The sequence below is a fragment of the Phoca vitulina genome, unplaced genomic scaffold (assembly GCF_004348235.1).
Source record: "Phoca vitulina isolate PV1807 unplaced genomic scaffold, GSC_HSeal_1.0 scaffold18, whole genome shotgun sequence".
In the NCBI taxonomy this organism is placed as follows: Eukaryota; Metazoa; Chordata; class Mammalia; order Carnivora; family Phocidae; genus Phoca; species Phoca vitulina.
In genome coordinates this window covers 35119504-35140985 of record NW_022589721.1, presented here as the reverse complement: position 1 = coordinate 35140985, position 21482 = coordinate 35119504, and the positions used below count along the sequence as shown (strand labels likewise).

The window sequence follows — 21482 nt, the reverse complement described above, 5'->3', positions numbered from 1 at the left end:
GTCCTGATGGGGAGGAAGAAGTCAAAGACAGGGCCTGAGGCAGGTGTCAAGGGGGCTGGCCTGTGGGGGGCCCTGCCCCCGCGCTCCAGCCTGCTGAGGTGGGGCGTCACCGTTCTCCTTTACAGAGGTGGAGACTGAGGACCCGAGCAGGTGGTGGCCAGGACTCTCCTGATCATCGCCCAGCACCCTGGCAAGAGGCGGCGAAGACTACGGGCCACTCCCAGCCCACCTGAGCAAAGCCCTGGGCACTTGTCCAGGCTCCTGTGCGCTTGCCCGATGCCCCCCTGCTCAACCCCGTCAGCCTCACCCCTGCAGCAGCACTCTGTGTGCCGCCCCATCACGGGCTAGCCTCGGGTGGCCGACCACTTAGAGCATGCCACTGAGGATGCCAGGCCAGCCCCTAGGCCTCCACAGGATGGCACTGTGCCCTGGGGCTCAGCCACGCTCACCTTCTTCCAGGTCATTTCGGGCAGCAGCCTCTAGAAGGGTGACACTGGGAGGGAAGAGGACCCGCTTCTGTGGCCTGCCACGGGCTGCCTCCTTCCATGGCCGCTCCCGATGGCCCTTCTTGCCCTGGGCCTCCTTCTCAGCCTGGGCCCACATCTTCACCTGCTGGGCACGCCGCTTCTGCGCATGCTTGAGCCGCTCCTGCGTGCTCATCCTGCCCACCATGGGCATCTCTGCCAGCAGATCCAGGTGCTCGGCCATGGCGGGGGCTACCTGCCGGGGAGGCGGCTCGGGGCACCAGACCGGGGAGCACAGGGGCCAGACTGGGCCTCAGGAGTGGGGCAGCAGGCTGGACCAGCACCCGTGGGGGCATCCCCTCCCTGAGGCTCGGTGGTGCCCTCTGCCCCGGGCAAGGCTGGGTCACAAGGCCCACGCCGCGACCAGGCCCAGGCAGTCCTGAGGGACACGGGCCCCAGGCAGAAAGGGCAGTGTGGGAGGGTGCCCACAGCCTGCCTCTCAAGAGCCCTGACACCTCGGCTGCTCAGCGGGCAGGGCCTCGCCTCCCTCTTGCGGTCAGGGTGCACAGCCTGTGGGAAGCAGCCCGGGACCTGGCCAGCCTCAGTCCAGGGTCTGAAGCTAATTACCCAGATAACAACGTTGCCGTGTCCCGGCACTTCAGTGAGGGCGAAGGGAGGGCAAGGCAATGGGCAGAGGCCCCTGGGAGCCCTTGGGAGTTCTAGAAGCCCCCTCCCCTCCCAGACCTCAGGATCCTGGGTGGGGTCTGGGAGCAGCCATGGCCTGGCCTTCCCTCCCCTCTCTCATCAGTCTTCCAGGGTCAGTGCATCAGTGCTAACAGGGAGGTGTGGCCAGAGGGCGGCCCCCTAGCCACAGAGACGCCAGGGCAGGGTGTGCCCTCAGAGTCCTGCGGTCTCGGCCCCCAGTGCCCAGCAGTGAGACTGTCTGAGCAGCCAGGGTGCCAAGGGCACGACAGGCCTGGCAGCTGTGTCTCCGGAGGGCCTCCTTCTGAAGAGCAGCTGGTCGGGCTGCAGACAGCAGGTGGCTCCCACTAGCCTGTGGAGGAGGAATAGGAAGCTTGTCAAGGCCAGCTCCAGGTGGGGCGGGCCAGCAGGTGAGATGGCGAGCCCTGCCCCGACGAGGCCCATCTCCAGCCCACAGTCAGCACGGCTGGACAACATTCCTGGCAGGGGCGCTTGCCCCGCCCCCACTCTGGCTCACACACTCAGGGTTCCCAGAAAGGGCAGCGCGGCTCAGAGCAGGGAGCAAGGAGGGCTGCGCGGGCTGCGGGCCTTCCCCACGAGGCTGCCTCTCCAGGGCCCAGGTGCCAGCCTCTGGGAGCTGTTTTCTGCAAGCCTCTCAAGGCCCTGGTCCTCCACGGCATCGCTGACCCGCCTGCCCCCAGGATGCACTGCACAAGGTCACCTTCTCCTTGGGCACTCCCGGAACTGCCCTGAGGGCTGTGCAGGCTACAAACTGCAAACGCAGGGCATGGCAGAGCCTCACCCACTCTGCAAGCCTCTCCTTCCCTCCTAGCCGCTCACAGCCCCCTCCCCTCCAGCCCCCCTCCACCCCCGGGGAGCAGGCAACCCCACACACGAGGTGTGACCTTCACCTCTCCGGGCCTTCCAGGAGAGCTGACCTGAACAACCCACCCCAAGGGACCATAAGCAAGGAGCAAGGCACTCCGTCTCCAGCCGTGGCAAGGGGAAGGGACCCCCAGGCCCAGGCTCCCCGGCAGAGTGGGCTCACAGGGTCACAGGATGTTTCACTTCTTAAAGACGGGCGCCGGCAGCAAAGCCCCACCTGACTGTGTTAAGTTCAGCCAGATTTAGAAGGCGTCGTCCACAGCACTTTATGGATTAAAAGAGGTTCTGATTCCCATGTCCTCCAGAAAACAACCAAAAAGAGCAAGCAGCTCTACGTGCCTTTTGGTTTACTCATTTTGAAGGCCATCCATGAAAATTCATCACGAAGCAGGATCTGGAGAGCCTCAGCATCCCCTCCCCCAACCCAGCCACAATGGGAAGAATCCTGGCCAGCCCACAGTGGAGACGCTGGTCTCCTGGTTTGGGCTGTGGCAGCTTACTCGGGCCCTCAGCCCCTGACTCTGATGGGCCCACCCTCCTGAAGCCCTGGGTCTGCTTTGGGCCCCTTTAGCAGTGCTCCTTGCTGGAAGATGCCTAAGGGCAGTCTCCCTGTAACTTTGGGCAGGTCCTTGGGCTGCTGATGACCTTCTCTGAGCCCACGGTGACCCTAAGGTAACCCTGGGAGTGCCAGGGAAACACCGCAGTGGACGCCCGATCCCAGGACAGTCTCCATTGAGGGGTGGCCCCTCCAGGCTCAGCCCTAAGCCTTCTGGGCCCCAGGCCCCTGGACCCCAGCTGACACCCTTCCCCAGGCCTCACTCAGCTGCCTCCTCCCAGCCACAGTCCAGGAAAAGCCCACCAGAAGTGAAAGACTCGACCCTCAACTGAGCCACCAAGGCCAAGATGACATAGTGGGGTCCCACGGAATGGCCAGTGCACCACACCCAGGCCACACGGGGGCAGGGGGGTGGTAAGCAGGGCCTCTCCCACCTTGTTCACAAATCCTTTCCCCAAGTCTGGCTGGAATGTCAAACAGAAAATCTGGGCGATTTTTTCCAGGTCTCAGCTCCGAGCCCATGTAAGCTGCACAAGAGTATGGGACTGAGGTGGGAGGAGCCTCCTGGAAGGACAGTGGCCACAGCCCTGGGTCATCCCCAAAGACTGTGCTGAGAGTGCTGCTGGGGCCCCTAGCTTCTGGGACGGAGGCCCAGTCCCCAGACCCCAGCCCAGCAGGAACAGATCCATGCTCCTGCGACACCCAATGTCACAGCCTCCCAGCAGGTCTCTGTCATTATCCCATTTGCTACACAGGGAAACTGAAGCCATGCCTACATCCAAAGTCCCCTGTTAACCACTCCACCACATCACCCCTCATGTCCACCCCAGTATCCCCTGTGTGAGGATTAGCGATGGTGTAACGAGAACCCGGAGCCTGGGAGGGGCGGTGTCGCTTTACTCACCCATGGCCTTGTTCAGAGAGAGGAAAAGATTGAGGATGGAACCTGGGGCAGCCCAGGCTGCATCAGGCCCAAGCAGGCCCACCCCCTGCCTTCCCTCTGGTTCTGGGGGCTTCCCACCCCCCAGATGTGAAGCTGTGCTTGGCTTTTTGGAGTAGGCTCCTTTTTTTTTTTTTTTTTTTTTTCCAAAGATTTTTTATTTATTTATGACAGAGAGAGACACAGCGAGAGAGGGAACACGAGCAGGGGGAGAGGGAGAGGGAGAAGCAGGCTTCCTGCTGAGCAGGGAGCCCGATGCGGGGCTCGATCCCAGGACCCTGGGATCATGACCTGAGCCGAAGGCAGACGCTTAACGACTGAGCCACCCAGGCGCCCCTGGAGTAGGCTCCTATAACTTGCAATCAAAAGAGCTGGTTTTATTTGCGGCATTATCTACAATAGCAAAGAATGAGAAAATCTCTAGACACCCCTCACTCTGGGAAAGTACATATTGCCATTCTACAGAGTAACAAGGTCAGGTCATCTGAATGCTGTGGGTGAGGCGCTGTGACCCCTCCCCGAAACCTGATGCAGAGCTGACACTGCCCAGGTTAGGGCGGGCGTCCCAGAGACATAGGTTTATCCATCAGTGCAAACAGAGGGTGATGCAGGACTCACGCAGCAAGGGCCCCCAGAGCCCGGCCCCCATTCCAGGGCTGACCCCTAGCACCTATCCCATGTGCTCACCCTCCCCCACTCCTGACTGGCTCACCTTGGAAGACTCCCATCCCACCAATGACCCAGACCCCCGCGGGCACACGTGCCCCATGGCAGCTTCCCGAGCAGCAGAGGCTGGGCGTTGGACACCAGGCACAAGGGCACTATCTGTCCTGGCCTGTCTCTTCCACTAGAGGACAAGCTTATTAAGGGCACAGTCCCTGTCCTAACCACGTGCTGGCCCCTGCAAGAGGAGCCTTTGGTCAGTGTTTGTAAAGGGCTGAGGGGACCAGGCCTGGCACAGCTCGGTGCAGCTATGGAGTGGACAAGCTCAGGCCCGAGGTGCCCCATGGCCCGCACCATCCAGTCAGGGAAGGACCAGATGCCCAGAGACCCTAAAACATGACAGCGCCAGGCTGTGAAGAGGCAGCCCCACCCACTTGACTGGGTGCCTGCTCTGGTCACTCAACAAGCTCTCCTCCCTCCCAGCTCCCTTGCTCTACTCGGCTCTGCACTGGGGGCAGGGACGGGGGACGGGAGGGGACTGAGGACAGGCCCTACCGTCCGCTGAGGAGCAGGATGTGCATCCGTGAGCGAGGTCAGGCCCAGCACCGGGAGGAGAAGGAAGGAGGCACAGGAGCTGCAAGCCCACAGCCGGGCCTCCCAGGGCACGCTCTGAGAGCAGCAGGTGCGGACCTGCGGGTGCTGCCACGGGCACCCCCCCACAGGGGCAGCGACGGAGCACAGAGCGGCCATCCCCCTGGGCGCACTCACCAGCAGTCCCCCAGGGCCGGTCCCTGTTCCAACAGCCTTTATGACAGAAAACACTGCAAATGACCTTTCTGTCTGTCACAGGGCCTAAGTAAGTAAGACCCTGAGGGGTTTATGAAGAGCTTCCTGTGCACCATCATGGAATGGTCGCTAAGAAATAGTGTTTGTTCAGGGGCACCTGGGAGGCTCAGTTGGTTGCACCTGACTCTTGATTTCTCATCGGATCACAATCTCGGGGCTGTGGGATTGAGCCCCACGTCGGGCTCCACGATCAGTGCAGAGTCGGCTTGGGATTCCCCCTCTCCCTCTGCCCCTCCTCCCACTCACACGTGCGCTCTCTCTCTTCTCAGATAAATAAATCTTGGTTGTCTTTTTTTTAAAGATTTTATTTATTTATTTGAGGGGCGCCTGGGGGGCTCAGTCGTTAAGCGTCTGCCTTCGGCTCAGGTCATGATCCCAGGGTCCTGGGATCGAGCCCCACATCGGGCTCCCTGCTCCGCAGGAAGCCTGCTTCTCCCTCTCCCACTCCCCCTGCTCCCTCTCTCTGTTCCTGCTCTCCCCCTCTCTCTCTGTCAAATAAATAAATAAAATCTTTAAAAAAAAAAAGATTTTATTTATTTATTTGAGAGAGACAGAGCATGAGCAGGGGTGAGGAGCAGAGGTAGAAACAGATTCCTTGCTGAGCAGGGAGTCCGATGTGGGGCTCAATGCCAGGACCCTGGGATCATGACCTGACCTGAAGGCAGACGCTTCACTGACTGAGCCACCCAGGCACCCAAATAAATAAATCTTAAAAAAAAAAAAAAAATGCTGTTCAGTGAAGAAAAAAGATATAAAGTCTGTTTATGGTACACTACCTTTTGTGTAAAGAAGGAATAAAATAAGAACAAACATTTTTATGTACCTAAGAAACACAAGAAAGACACACAAAAAGACCAGAAGTGGTCACAGTGGGGTTCAGAGAGGCAGACGGATGGGGAATGCACACTTTGGGTCACTTCTGTTGGACTTTGGAGCCATGCAAGGTAACCCTCTTCTAGGCACCTGTAAGCGCTGTCTGTTCTGGGAGGACAGGTGTGAGCACTCCTGTTGGCCATCAGGTCCGAACCGGGAAGGACAGCATGTGCCACAGTCAGCTCCAGGAGCATCTTCTGTCCCCAGCTGAGGAGCTGGGCTCTACCCACAGGCTGTGGGAGCCACAGAAGCTTTCAGACAAATGACTGATGTGATCAGATGGGGGGTGAGAGCAACTTCACAGAAGAGGCACAGGGACCCACACACCTACCCAGGAGGGAGTGGATAGGAGAAGACAAGAGTAACAGGATGAGGATAGGACAGGTTGTCAGATGCAGGAAAGGGCGAGTGAGCAGAAGACAGACGAAGGAGGGCCCTTGGAAGTAGGTCTGAGCAGTGCCCAGGGCAAACTGGCACCAGGAAGCCCAGGACAGAGCATCCAGGAGAGGGGCCAACAGAGATGCACATGGGAGGGCTAGGGTGGCCACTGCAGGGGGCACAGTAGGGCCACACAGGGCCACCAGGGAGCACCACTTCAACGCGTGGCTACAGATGGCAGGTAAGCGCCTAGAAAAACAGGATAGGATCTACCTCTCTCCTCACCCCAAAATCAACTCCAGGGGCGCCTTGGTGGCTCTGTTGGTGAAGCATCCGACTCTTGATTTCAGCTGAGGTCATGATCTCAGGGTTGTGGATCGAGCCCCACGTAGAGCTCTGTGCTTGGCGTGGAGTCTGCTGGAGATTCTCTCCCTCACCCTCTGCTCCCCCACCAAAATAAATAAAATCTTAAAAAAAATAAAAAATCCCACTCCAGACTCATCAGAGACACAGCCATAAGGAGAATAAAGCCGCAGGGGTTTCAGGAAGAAGGGAAAAATATCTGTGTGATCCCAGCACAGGGGAAAGCCTTTCTAAACGTGACACAAAATCCAGAAACGAAAGGAAAACTGATAAATCCAGTTGCACTAGATCTTCAAAATGTCTGCACTGAGGGGCAAAACAAATCAAAACAAAGCCTACAAAACCAGAAAACAGATGATCAGCTGGGCAAAACATGTACAATAAACACGACAAAGTGGTCCTGAGGTCAATCATGATGGGGCCATGCAACAGCTCACGGGACAAAGGACACAGATCCCATTGAAAACATCCAGTTAGATACCAAGTCCCTAATAATTAGCAGGACACGAGCTTGGACGGCACATGTGGCTGGACCAGAGAGGCCCAGGGCGCCAGCCTTGAGGATGCACCTGGGCATCCAGGGAAATGGAAAAGGCCTTGAACTAAGTACAGTGTCAAGACACCGCCTCGCGGGTGTACCTCCCACTGCCCAGGTGACCCTTCTCAAAGAACGAGCCCTCCTCTGTGTGTGTGTGTGTGTTTTAAGATTTTATTTTATTTATTTATTTGACAGAGAGAGGACACATCGAGAGAGGGACACAAGCAGGGGGAGTGGGAGAGGGAGAAGCAGGCTTCCCGAGGAGCAGGGAGCCCAATTCGGGGCGGGGGGGGCCTCGACCCCACGACCCCGGGATCATGACCTGAGCCAAAGGCAGATGCCCAACGACTGAACCACCGAGGCGCCCCCTTCCTGTGTTTTTAAAAGAGAAGGATACAGAGACCACTGCGAGCTCAGCAGAGGTCCCCCCATGGAGAATTGGCAAGGACACGGTGGGGGCCCCACCTCCTGAGAACCTGGCTGAGCTGGGAAGGAAGGAAGAGACACGCTTGATCAGAGAAGCAGCATCAAGAGGGCTCCTGACCCTGCTCTCGATTCCCCAATTCTGAAACGACCTCAGCCCCCTGGCCTGGAAGGGGGTACCCACCTGCCCTGTTCCTCACTGTGGCCTGCAGCCCCTTCCCCACTCCTCTCTGCAGGAGTCGCAGCTGCCACCAGCCATCCGCTGTGCCCACCATCAACACCAGCCCTCGCTGTGGGCATCGCCCCATCGCTGCGCCGGGTCTGAATTCCTGGTGGTCTCAATTTCCTGTGACCACCCTTCAACTCCCTGCTCCTCAGTCTTGACCCCTTCTTCCTGCCAATGACCTCGTCCTCTGCCCCAGTTATGCCCTTGACCCTGTCACCATCTGTAACTGTCCCCCTTCACCCCCACTCTGGCATTTCCTCTCAACACCCCATTCTCAGATCATCACCTACCCCCCAGCTCAGTCCTGCAGATGCTGACCCCAGCACTCCGGAGCCCCCACACTGTCATGCCCTCACCTTCAGCTTCAAGCTGTGCTCTCCGCTCCTGCTTTACTGTGCGCAGGTGGGAACCCCAGCCTGTCCAGCATGACTGCCCCAACTCTGAATGAACCAGCAGAGCCACAGACTAAAGACCACACCTCAGAGAAGTGCGAGGCCCACTCTGTAGAGGCCGCTTTTAGGCAGCTAACTTGAGCCATGGAAACCTGGAGAAGGTAGAGCGCCCACAGTCACCCCAGCCCCGTGTCTGAATACAAACAGGCCGATCAGGTGACCCACCCCAAAATAGCCATAAGCCCTAGAGGCCCAATGGGCCACGTACACCCGGACGCGGGTACCAAAAAAGGAAAATTCCCTACATTCCTGTACCTCCTCACCTTCCCTCTTTAATTGCAGCCCCGCACGCCCGCCTCCTGGCAGATAGTCTCTCCCTCCCTGTCCCTCGTGCTGTCCTGCCCACCCACTGCTCCCCTGCGGTGTATTCAATAAACTCTCCTTTGTTCTGCCTCACCCATGGGGCCGGCCTCCACTGGATTGGGTCACCGCACATTTGGTGGCCCCCATCCAATCAGGATATCCCACACACTCGATGGCACTAATTCTTTGAGAAATCTTACAGCTTCCTTTGCCTCTTCTCCCTTATTTTCATGCTCAGCTGCTGATATGTTTCATGAGAAGACAGAAGCCATCAGACAAGGATATCCACCTACTCGAACAATCCATCTGCCACTACTCCCCACCTCCCCCACAATGCTTCATCCCGCTGCAAGGACCCGGACCCATGTCCCCAGGACCCCTCCAGAACCCCTGTCTCCCAGCATCAGCTCTCTCCTGCCTCTGGGTACTTCCCATCAGCACAATGATTATCCCAACCTAATCTGAAAAACAACAAATGGCACTGGATGAGACAAGGACGTTTGCTATCACTACTTCTATTCATATTTGTACTAAGGTTCTAGCCAATGCAACTGGGCAAGAAAAAGAAATAAGTGGAATAAGGATAGGAAGGGTATAAAAAATTCATTATTTGCAAATGACATTGTGTATGATAAAAACCTGAATGATCCTATAGAAAAGCTATTAGGATTAATTAAAACAGAGCAATATTGGCAGATACAAGGTCAATGTAAACAATAATTGTATTTACAAATACTAGCAACAACTAGACCATGAAACATTACTATGCTGTTTATAGAAATACAATAGTATCCAAAATCATTAATGTCTAGTTATAAGTCTAACAAAAGAGGCACAAGACCTATGCACAGAAAACCACAAAACCTTTTTTAAAAGCATGAGGGAAGACCTGGCGAATAACAGGATCCACCATGCTCATGGGCCACAAGCCTCAGAACTGGCAGAATGTCATTTCTCCCCAGCTTATCAAAGGTCCAATGCAATCCCAACCAAAACACAGTAGCTGTATTTGAAACTCACAAAACTTATTCTCCATTTTATGTGAAATGCAAAAGGCCAAGAACAGTCAGGACAATCCTAAAAAAGAACAAATCTGAAGTACTCACACTATTCCATAACAGAACTTAATATAAAGATTGGTAAGTAAGACTATGAGGTATTGGCTTGGGGGTAAACAGACCATGGAACAGAAGAGAGTCCAGAAACAAATCCACTAAGTGTAGACACTCAATTTATGACAGTGCAGAGCAGCAGAAAAAGAACCTTTCCAACAATGGAGCTGGGTCAACTGGACAGGCACAGGTAAAAAAGACTCATCTTTATCGCTCCCCCAGCTGCACTGTGCATCTCAGCGGTAAAGGTGAAGCCACACGGTTTCTACAGACTGGACACCAAGAGCGCTGTCCCTAAATGACAACTTGAACCACATCGCAATTAAGAACTTTTGCTCCACGAAAACCCTGTGAAGAGGGTGAAGAGCCAAGCTACTGACTGGAGAGCATGTCTGCAAATCACAGACCAAAGGACTTCTCTCTGGCTCACATAAAGGACTCAAAACTCAGCAGTAAAAACCAAACAATCCAATTAGAAAATGGGCAAAATGTGTGATCAGACATTTCATGGAAGAGGATATAAAGATGGCAAAAAAAGCCCATGGAAAGATCTTCGACAGCATTAGCCATGAGGAAAAAGAAGATTAAAACCATGTGAGGTGTCCCTGCATACCCATCAGAATGGCAACGGTCTCCCACATTGCTGGTGGTCACATAAAATGGTGCAGCCACTCTGGAAAACAGACCTGCAGTTTCTTAAAAACGCTAAGCATGTGCTCACCATATGACCCAACAGCTGCACTCTCAGGCATTTGTCCCACATAAATGGACATTCAGGTTCACACAAAAACCTGGACATGAACTTCACAGCAAATTTATTCATAACAGCTCCAAACTGGAAACATCCCATGCCTTCAATGGGCAAATGTTTAACCAAACTCTGGTCCTCCCACATCATGGAACACTCCTCAGCAATCAAAAGGGTCCGACTTTGAATGCGCACAGCCTGCGTGGATCTCGAGGGCACTGGGCTCCTCCCTGACAGCCACACCCTGCATGATTCCATTTATAAAAAATCCTTGATCTGGTAAGATCTTAGGGCAGGGGGTGGGGGCAGGAGAAGACGGTGGCCATGGCTACACAGGGCAGCGCAGGGTCCTGGTCACGGAGCTGTTCTGCACTTGACTCTGGTGGTCACACAAACCTATACGGTTAACAAGACTGCCCAGAAGTACACGCACACGGTGTGCGCACACGCAGATGCACGTAACACTGGTAAATCTGGAAAGGTCAGTGGAGCATGTGGACGTCAGTGTCCTAGATGCCCTCGGGGGACTGCGTGGCGGGGGGGAATGCGTGCCAGGGGGAATGCGTGCCAGGGGTGTGTCTCTCTGAACTACTTCTCACAACTGTATGTAAATCTACAGTGATCTCAGAAGAAAATGTAAAAGTAAAGGGAGTGGAAAAGGAAGGCCTGGAGTAGGAAATGGCATTGGTGATACATGGTTAGCGCTACTAAAAAGCAAAAGGAACCTTTCCACCCAATAGGGAAATGGGCCAAGACCCTCCACTAGCACCTCACCTCAGCCACGCAAGGTGCCTCCGGCCATCAGGCAGTCCCTCCCCCAGAGCGGAGACCAGCGGTGGGGAAGGCACAGAGGAACGGTGATTGTCCCGGACCACCAACAGGGTGTCCTGTGTACACGTCCTCCGCTGCAGGCGCTGCCCCAGTGGACACATCTCCAGGGGCACGGCTAGATCGGACATTCCCAGGACAGGTGGCCAACTGGGACCCAGGCTGTGAGCTCGAGTGCTGTACCAACGTCCAGCTCCCTGCACCTTCAGGAAATGCGTGCTCAAGGATGACGGGCACGAATGGCTTCCCAAGCACCTGGCCTCATCGGCAGCAGGGAACCACCAGGATCATTCCAGCAGCAGAATGGGAGGGACCAGCTGTCACATAACTCTCACTTGGCCCAGCATCAGAATGCACTTTCAGAGACCAGCCCTACGAGGCTGGAGAGATTATTACTCTTACTTACGGCCCAGGGTGGCAGGATTCTTGAGGGCGGAGCCACACTACACTGTTCTACAGTGGCTCACATGCTCACCTGTCATTCTAGGCTCACAAGCATCTCAAAGCCAACACAGGAATGGAGTTAACGGGCTCCTACCCCAAAAGAGTCCTTCCTCCATGCCCTAATCACTCAGAGTGGCATATGCCTGTCCCTCGGTCCTTCTGCCAGCCTCCCACCACCGGGTCTCAAGGACCGACTACGGGCAGCCCTTTGGTGCACCTGACTCCAATCGTGCACTGCGGCCTGCAGCCTCCTGTGGTCCCTGTGACTGCCCTGGGTCCAGCCTCCACACTCCCGGGAAGTGAGTGCCTGCTCTGGGAACACCCTTGGAACTGGCCACCCGGTACCACGGCTCAATAACCTTGACACCACAATTGTCACCAGGGCAGACCTCAGCTCCGGAAGGCCTGCATCTCCTGCTCACTCCAGCTTTTATTCATTTCTTCCACAAGCAGCGGTCACCACTCCTGCTCCTCCAGGGCTGGCACTCAAGGGAAGGGTGGTGGATGATTGACACACCCACAAGGTGCCATCTCGTGAGCAGGAAGGAGCATCCAGTCCAAGTGAAGGGTCAGTGTAAAGACCCAGAAGGAAGACACCTCGAGAGTCTGAGAACCAGGAAGCAGGCAGCAGCAGCATGGCCAGGCCCTGGTTCCCACTCGGTCTGCATCTCCCACCTGCTGTTCTGCGTCCAGCTGGGGCCCCAGCCTGTCTCTGTCCTGTAGCCCCAGGGCACTGAAATGCTCACAGGGTCCTGACAGCGCTATGGAAGGCCAGAGCTTCTCACGCAGCCCAAGGACGTCCTGGGAACTGGGCCTGCACGGGTTTCCACCCGAGCAGTCAGCAGCCCTGTTCATCCCCCACCCAGGACACCATCCCAGCACCGTCCAGCCAGGCTGGATCTCTGTCAGTCCTGCGAGCCTTGTGCCGAGGATGGACAGGCTTCCTCACATTTCCCCCAGTATGTTGGGGTCCTCTTTGAGAACTCTTTTTTACTGTGAAGTGTGATACAAATACAAAAGTGCATAAAGCACACATAAACTAGACACACGAGACCATGTGAGCACCACCTGTCAGGACAATGAGCAGGCGCCGGAGCCTTCCCCTCACCCCTCAGTTTTCGTCAGGTTTTCTACCTATGCGTCCATGCACACCTTCCGAACACGGAAGTGTGGGATGCGTCCACTCCAAGTGTGTGGTTCCAAGTCACTCTGGCCGCCCAGAGTCGCCCAGCTGCCCAGCACCATCGATTCAACAGCTGCTTCTCCCCCTGGTTCCACAGCGCCACCCTGGTCAGAAAGTTCCCACATGGCTGAGCCTGTTCTAGATTCTCGACTCTGCTCCACTGGCCCATCTGCTGACCCCTGAGCCTGCAGGAGAGGTCGTCCTGCCTGCTGCGGCTCTATGACCGGTCTCCCCTCGAGCTCCCAGCCCTCTGTCAAGGACCAACTCGCCCGGCCTCAGCTTCCTCTCAGACCCTCGCAGGAGGCCTGCGTCCTTTCTCAGGGATCCTGGTGCTCCTCAGACTCCCCTACCATAGAGCCGTAGAGCCAGATGAAATTGAAGTTATCCTGGTTTCTGTCCTGCAAAAATGAAATTTCTTTGGCTCAGTGACAACTGCCAGGTGACAAGCCCGTGAGGGGATCTGGGAGGCTGCGGTGGCCAGACTGGTCACTACACCTGTGTGGGCCACACGAGGCAGGGCCCACAGTGAGCTCAGCAGCAGTGCCTGCAAGGGGCCAGAATCTGGGAAGGCCTCTCCCCAAACATCAGGAGGCTCCCCAAAATTGGGAGGCCTCGCTCCCCCATTTTCTTTCCCTTTGCCATCCAAAATAAAGCTAATAAACTTACAGCAAGGTGTCAGGGGCCTAGCCAACCTCATGAAAGAAGTCTGGCTGGAGGCATCTCCATTTGAAAAGAGGCTCGCTGAGCAAAGAGAAAAGCCAGCCCTTGGCTAGGAGAGATTAAGGACAGAGGGCTTCCCGAGGCCCCTGGTCACCTGGAGGCCAGCAAGGCCCCAGTCCCTTGGCGGCCACTGTCCCATTTAGTCTCGGCCTAATCACTCCAATGGGCCAGGACCCCATCGTGTAGATTTGGAAATTAAGGTCTGTCAGGTACAAAAAGGTCAAAACCGCAAAGTTGTAACCCTGGGTCTGCTCTGACTCAGAATGCGCGCCCCAACAATGACCCTCGGGCATGGAACAGTGGTGAGGGAAGCTGGAGGGGGTGTTGTAGACAAGACACATGGGCCAGGGGCGCCTGGGTGGCTCAGTCGTTAAGCGTCTGCCTTAGGCTCGGGTCATAATCCCAGAGTCCTGGGATCGAGCCCCGCATCGGGCTCCCTGCTCGGCAGGAAGCCTGCTTCTCCCTCTCCCACTCCCCCTGCTTGTGTTCCCTCTCTCGCTGTGTCTCTCTCTGTCAAATAAATAAAATCTTAAAAAAAAAAAAAAAGACACATGGGCCAAACAGCCTTAGAACAAGAGATGTACAGCTGTAGATGACCAACTGAGCACACACATGTACCCACAGCGAGACCCCGCCCCCCAGGAGCCTAGTAGAAGAACTAGAGGGCCAACAGAGTGGAAGGGAATTCATGTTAGTACACAAATTCCTGAAGCTGGAGGGAAGAAAGGTGGGAGCCACTGGACAGAGAGGACAGCAAAGGGGAGGAGCAAAGGGGAGGTGTCCAGGGAATGATGGAGGTCAGAAAAACTCAAGGACATGATAAAGGGGACTGGTAACACATAAGCCAGCAGAATCCCCATGGACCTAAAGCCAGCCAAGAACACCATTCCTCTAGGGGTGCAGGAGATGGGGGACAGGACACATAGATGAGAAAGCATAATTTGTGCATCCCACCCGGCTATGCAGACAGAGAGACTAACTGACATCATTTCCAACTTTTGCAACACAGAATTAGGGACTACGGTACAGGACAGAATATAATTTCCATCAACCTGGCAGTGTAAAGTGACGGTGTATGGGAAAAATATCCTGACGACTTCAGGATCTATGCACAAATGAACTGAAAACAGGAACTCAGATATCTGTGCGCCAATGTTCAACATGATTCACAATAGCTAGAAAGCAGAAATTCAAATGTCCATCAGCAAATGAAAAGATAAACTTGGTCTATCCACACGGTGGAATATTCAGCCATAAAAAAGAAGTTAGTTCTGACACATCCCACAAACGTATTGACAAAAGGACACACAGTGTGTGATTCCACTTGGAGGAGGATCAAGAATAGGTAAATTCACAGACACAGAATGCAGGCTGTCCGGGGCTGGGGGACTGGGGCGGGAATTGTTTAAAGCGGACAGAGTTGGGGTGCCTGGGTGGTTCAGTTGGTAAAGCGTCTGCCTTCAGCTCAGATCATGATCTCAGGGTCCTGGGATCAAGTCCCGCACTGGGCTCCCTGCTGAGCAGGGAGTCTGCTTCTCCCTCTGCCCCTCTCCCCCGCTCCTTCTCTCTTTCTCTCTCTCAAAAATATATAAATAAAATCTTTAAAAAAATAAAGTGTCCTTAAAAAAAAAAAGAAATAAAAAAAAAAATAAAGGGGAAGAGTTTCTGTTTCAGGTGGCTAAAAGGTTTTGGTAACGGATACAGATGATGACTACACAATATGGAGGATGTACTTAGTGCCACTGAATTGTACCTAAAAATGGTTACAATAGTAGATTTTAGGGATGCCTGAGTGGCTCAGTCAGTTAAGCGGCTGCCTTTGGCTCAGGTCATGATCCCAGGGTACCAAGATCAAGTCCCACATTGGGCTCCTTGTTACGTGGGGAGCCTGCTGCTCCCCTGCTTGTGCTTGCTCTCTGTCTCTCTCTCCCTCTCTCTCTAACAAATAAATAAAATCTTCAAAAATAAATAAATAAATAAAAGAAAAAATAAAGAATCCTATTAAAAAAAACAATAGTAGATTTTATGTCATGTACATTTTATCACAATTACGAAAAAAAAAGCAAAGGCACAGGTGACTAGAGGAAGGGGAGGAAAAGGAGCCCGGTACCAGCCCCGCCCTCACACGAGGCTGCATAAGCAGGGATGGAGGTTCGCCCAGGTGGTGGGAAATTGCCCAAATGACCTATTTTCAATAATCCTGTGACCAGCCATGAAGCTCGTATTTTTACCCTAAGACTGTTCTCGGATTATTGTGGGATGCAGCAGATAAGTAGTTCATACTTAGCACTTGTAATATCACAATTCTGTCATCCTGGGTCACTGAGAACCAAGATTCTTGGCATGGGAGAAAAAAGATACAAATACAAGAGCAAGAGCAAGGAGGTAAAATAAAATTCCTGTATCTTAAATATGACCTGGAAGTATCAATAAAACTTGTAATGTTATTTAATTACTTTATTTTTTTTTTTTAAAGGTTTTATTTATTTATTTGAGAGAGAGAAGGGGATAGAGAGAGCATGAGAGGGGGGAGGGTCAGAGGGAGAAGCAGACTCCCTGCTGAGCAGGGAGCCTGATGCGGGACTCGATCCCGGGACTCCAGGATCATGACCTGAGCCGAAGGCAGTCGCTTAACCAACTGAGCCACCCAGGCGCCCTTAATTACTTTATTTTTTTTTAAAGATTTTATTTATTTATTTGACAGAGAGAGACCCAGCAAGAGAGGGAACACAAGCAGGGGGAGTGGGAGAGGGAGAAGCGGACTCCCCGCGGAGCAGGGAGCCCGATGCGGGACTCGATCCCAGGACCCTGGGATCATGACCTGAGCCGAAGGCAGATGCTTAACGACTGAGCCACCCAGGCGCCACATGTTATTTAATTTAAAACAAACTTCCTACTTCTGTCCACTGAAAAGACTCAGAAACAGTGAGCAGCCCAGCAGCAAGGAGCACTCCAAAAACCCAGCCTGAAATCTCCATTTTCCTTAAAAATGTCTTTGTAGAAATGGCTGATTCCAGGCCTGGGGCTGGAGACGTCCGAGCTGAACGTGCAACATCTTGTCACAGCAAGCAATAAGGGAGCGGTCAGACTCTGGGGCCCACATCAGACACTCCCACTGCCAAACACGGGACGAACGTGTACTGATGTGGCCAGAAGAGTAAGTGGGATGGGCTGAAACCTATCAAACCCAGACACTGAAATCCACACTGAAAACAAAACAAGCTCATTGTCAGAGAATTCTAACTCAGTATTTTGAAAACCGTAAAATAAGAGAGAATTGGTCAGTTTGTTTTGTTTTTTTGTGTTTTGTTTTTCTCATGACTGCAAGTGCACTCCTTAATCCCATCACCTAGTTCACCCATCCTCCCCCCAGACTCCCTCCGGTGACCATCTGTTTGTTCTCTTCTCCTATATGAACCCTACCAATACCTGATGTGGGAAAATTTTTATCAATCACAAAAAAGACAACTGGACAATTGTGCCACACAATGGAAGAGCAACCATCTTATATACAGCAGTCTTCTCAAACAATAAAAAACTAAATAGAATCTGATTAAGGTTTGATACGAATACCAGTTTCTAGGAAATGTGGGAGACAGAGAACGACACGTCAGAGGGCACCACAGAGCACAATCAGAAAGATCGATGACGCGGGAAACTATAAAAACAAGTGACCACGTTTCTTCAACAAATAAACTGAGTAAGAAAAAGATGATGGTCAGGGAACCTATATACTTAAAGAAGCTTAAGAGACATGTGCAACATATGTACCTTTTTGGGATCCAAATTCAAACAAATCATAAAATGTATAACGATGAAAAAAAATGTATAACGATGACATTTATGAGACAAATAGAGATTTGTCTAGTTGTCTCCCTCTGTGTGTGCTCTCTTTCTCTAGCTCTCACCCTCTCTCAAATAAATAAATAAAATCTTAAAAAAAAAATAAGGACTTTATTTATTTGTCAGAGAGAGACAGCACAAGCAGGGGAAGTGGCAGGCAGAGGGAGAAGCAGGCTTCCCGCTGAGCAGGGAGCCCGATGCGGGGCTCGATCTCAGGACCCTGGGATCATGACCTGAGCCGAAGGCAGACGCTTAACTGACTGAGCCAGCCAGGCGCCCTAGGTGTTGTGGTATATTTTTAAAGTAGTCCTTCTAGGGGCGCCTGGCTGGCTCAGTTGGTAGAGCCTCCGACTCTTGATCTCAGGGGACTCTTGATCTCAAGGTCATGAGTTCAAGCCCCATGCTAAGTGTAGAATTTACTTTAAAAAAAAAGCATTCCTTCTAGAAATAGATACAAAAATATTTACAGAGTGAATAATATATTTGAGATTTGCTTCAAAATAATATAAAAGATATAGGTGAAACAAAACTGACATGAGTTGGTAATTGTTGAAGTTGGATGATGAATATATGAGGACCATTGTATTCTACCTACTTGTATAGATGTTTGAAATTTTCCATTAATAAAAGCTAAAAAAAAATTGATTTCACTAGAGTAGACCATGTGCTGAAACATAATCCAAGATTCAGCAACTTTATAAGGAATGAAAACAGAGTATGTTCACCAACCATAATGGAATTACATTAGAAATCAGTAACAAAAATATATCTGGAAAAATTCCCAAATATTTGGAAGCTTAAAAGCATACTTCTAAATAGCCTACAGGCTAAGGTAGGAATCAAAATGGAAATTATAACATATTTTGGCTGAATGAAAATGAAAACATACATATCAAAATATGTGAGATACAGTTAAAGCAGTGCTTAGAAGGAAATGTTTACCTTTGATTGCTTAAATAAGAAGGTAAAATGAATGACCTAAGCTTCCACTTAAGAAGCTAGAAAAAGAGGGGAAAATTAAACCCAAAGTAAGTAAAAAAAAAAAAAATACTAATAAGAACAAAAAATGATGAAATACAAAACAGACAAATAGAGGAAAATATTGAAACTAAAAGCTGTTCCTTTCAGGGGCACCTGGGTGGCTCAGTCAGTTAAGCATCTTACTTTGGCTCAGGTCATGATCTCGGGATCCTGGGATGAAGCCCCACATTGGGCTCCGTGCTCAGTGGGGAGCCTGTTTCTCCTTCTCTCTCTGCCCCTCCTCCAACTCGTGCTCATGTGCGCACGCGCTCTCTCTCTCAAATAAATAAAATCTTAAAAAAAAAAACAAACTGTTCCTTTGAAAATCACAATAAAATTGATAACTAATCAAGAAAGAAAACAGGGGTGCCTGGATGGCTCAGTCAGTGGAGCGTCTGATTCTTGGTTTTGGCTCAGGTCATAATCTCGGGTTTGTGAGATCAAGCCCCATAATGGGCTCCACGCTCAGCAGGGAGTCTGCTTGAGATTCTTTCCCTCCCCCTCCCCCTGCTCATGCACGCATGCTCTCTCTCTCTCTAAAATAAATAAATCTTTAAAAAAAAATAAAAGACAAAATTACCAATATCATGAATGATAAAGGGGGCATCACTACAGACCTCACAGACCATGAACAGATTAAAATGGTAATGTTCTGAACAATTTATGACAATAAACTCAACAACTTAGGTCAAGGGTCAATGAACTAGAGCCCACAGACCAAATCTGGTCTGGCACCTGTTACTGTAACTCAAGTTTTATGAGAATTTAGCAGTACTCATTTGTTTATGTATTGTCTATGGCTGCTTTGTGCTACAACACCACATGGCCTAAAAAGCCTAAAATATTTACCATTTGGCCCTTTATAGAAAAAAATTGCCATGTTTGACTTAGATAAATGGGCAAATTACCTGAATGAAACAAATTACCAAAATGAACTCAAGAAGAAACAGAAAACCTGAATAGCCCTATTATCTAGTAAAGAAATTAAATTTGCAGTTAAAAACTTTCCCAAAAAGAAACTCCAGGCCCAGATAGTTTCACTGGTAAAGTACATCAAACATTTAAGGAAGAAATAATACCAAATCTACAAAAGCCCTTTCTAAAAATAGAAGAGAAAGGAACACATCCCTACTCATTTTATAAGGCCAGCATTACCCTGACTCTAAAACCAAAGACATAACAAGTTAAGAATACCACATGCCAATTTATTTATGAATAGCTTCAAAAATCCCTTAAAATTATTGCCAAATTGAATCCAGTAATATATAAAAAGGATAACATATCATGACCAAGTGGGATATATTATAAGAACAAAAAGTTGGTTTAACATTTTAAAAATCAAAATAGTTTACTATTTTAAAAAATACAATCAAATCAATAAAACCAGAAAAAGCATTTGGCAAAATTCAACATCTGGTCATAATAAAAAAACAAACAGGGACACCTGGGTGGCTCAGTCCGTTAAGCGGCTGCCTTTGGCCCAGGTCATGATCCCAGAGTCCTGGGATCGAGTCCCACATCGGGCTCCTTGCTCAGCAGGGAGCCTGCTTCTCCCTCTGTCTCCCTCTGCTTGTGCTCTCTCTGTCAAATAAATAAAATCTTTAAAAAATAAATAAATAGGGCGCCTGGGTGGCTCAGTTGGTTAAGCGACTGCCTTCGGCTCAGGTCATGATCCTGGAGTCCCGGGATCGAGTCCCACATCGGGCTCCCTGCTCAGCAGGGAGTCTGCTTCTCCCTCTGACCCTCCTCCCTCTCATGCTCTCTGTCTCTCATTCTCTCTCTCGCAAATAAATAAAATCTTAAATAAATAAATAAATAAATAAAAATAAAAAAACAAACAAATTTAGAAAACTAGGAATAGAAGGAAACTTCCTCAGCTAAATCATGCCTATGGGAAAAGAGTGATTACTTTCCTCCTAGGATTGGGGCCACCAATCCCGTTCAACATTATACTAGAGGTCCTAGCCAGGGCACTAAGTCAAGACACAAAAAGCATGTAGATTGGAAAGGAAGATGTAAAATTCTTTAGATTTAGAAAGCATATAGATAGGTATGTAGAAGACATGTAGGAAATCCTTAGGGGGTGTCTGGGTGGCTCAGTCAGTTGAGTGTCTGACTCTTGATTTCAGCTCAGGTCATGATCTCAGGGTCGTGAAATCAAGCCCCACATTGGGCTCTGCACTTCACATGGAGTCTTCTTGGCATTCTCTCTCCCCCTCTCTTTCTGCTCCACCCCCCCAATAAATAAATATAAATAGATAAAATCTTAAAAAAAAAAAAAAAGAGGGATGCCTGGTGGCTCAGTAGGTTCAGTGTCTGCCTTCGGCTCAGGTCATGATCCCAGTATCCTGGGATTGAGTCCCACATCAGGCTCCTTGCTGAGCAAGGAGCCTCGCTTCTCCCTCTGACTGCCCCTCTGCCTGCCGCTCCCCCTGCTTGTGCTCTCTGACAAATAAATAAAATCTTTAAAAAAAAATCCTTAGTAATCTATAATTGGGATACTAGAATAAATATATTTAGCAAGGTTGTGAAATACAAGGACAATATGTCAAAATTAACTGTATGTCTCTGTGCTGCCAACAAACAATTGGAAAATGTAAAATGTTCATTATCATTTACAAAATTAGTATCACAAAGTATATAATACTTTGACACCCCCTTCAAAAGGTAGAGTCTAATCCACTTTTCCTTCAGTATGGGTTGGACTTAGTTACCCCTAACAAACAGAAAACAAGCCCAAAAAATGGCAGAAACTGAACAAACAGAAAACAAGCAAACAGAAATGGCAATGTATAACTTCTGAAGTTAGGTCATAAAAGGTAATGCAGCCTCTTGCTTGCCCTCTGTTGGATCTCTGGTGCTGGAGGAACTTAGCTGGTACGCTGGGAAACACGGAAGCAGTCTACAGAAAGGCCCACACGTGAAGAGCTGAGGCCTCCTGCCAACAGCCAGGTGAGGGCACCACCTTATAA

General features: G+C 51.0%; 1 protein-coding gene across 2 annotated transcripts in view; it reads right to left on the bottom strand.

Annotated features, from left to right (window-relative positions):
• PPP1R16A (protein phosphatase 1 regulatory subunit 16A) overlaps positions 1 to 21482 on the bottom strand; it is a 36163-nt gene that overhangs the window by 5047 nt on the left and 9634 nt on the right. For both annotated transcript variants that reach the window (XM_032415813.1, XM_032415814.1), the window contains exon 2: positions 450 to 1518. In XM_032415813.1, the coding sequence (XP_032271704.1) occupies positions 450 to 708 (259 nt within the window). In that variant the 5' untranslated portion in view covers positions 709 to 1518. The remainder of the gene's footprint in view (positions 1 to 449; positions 1519 to 21482) is intronic.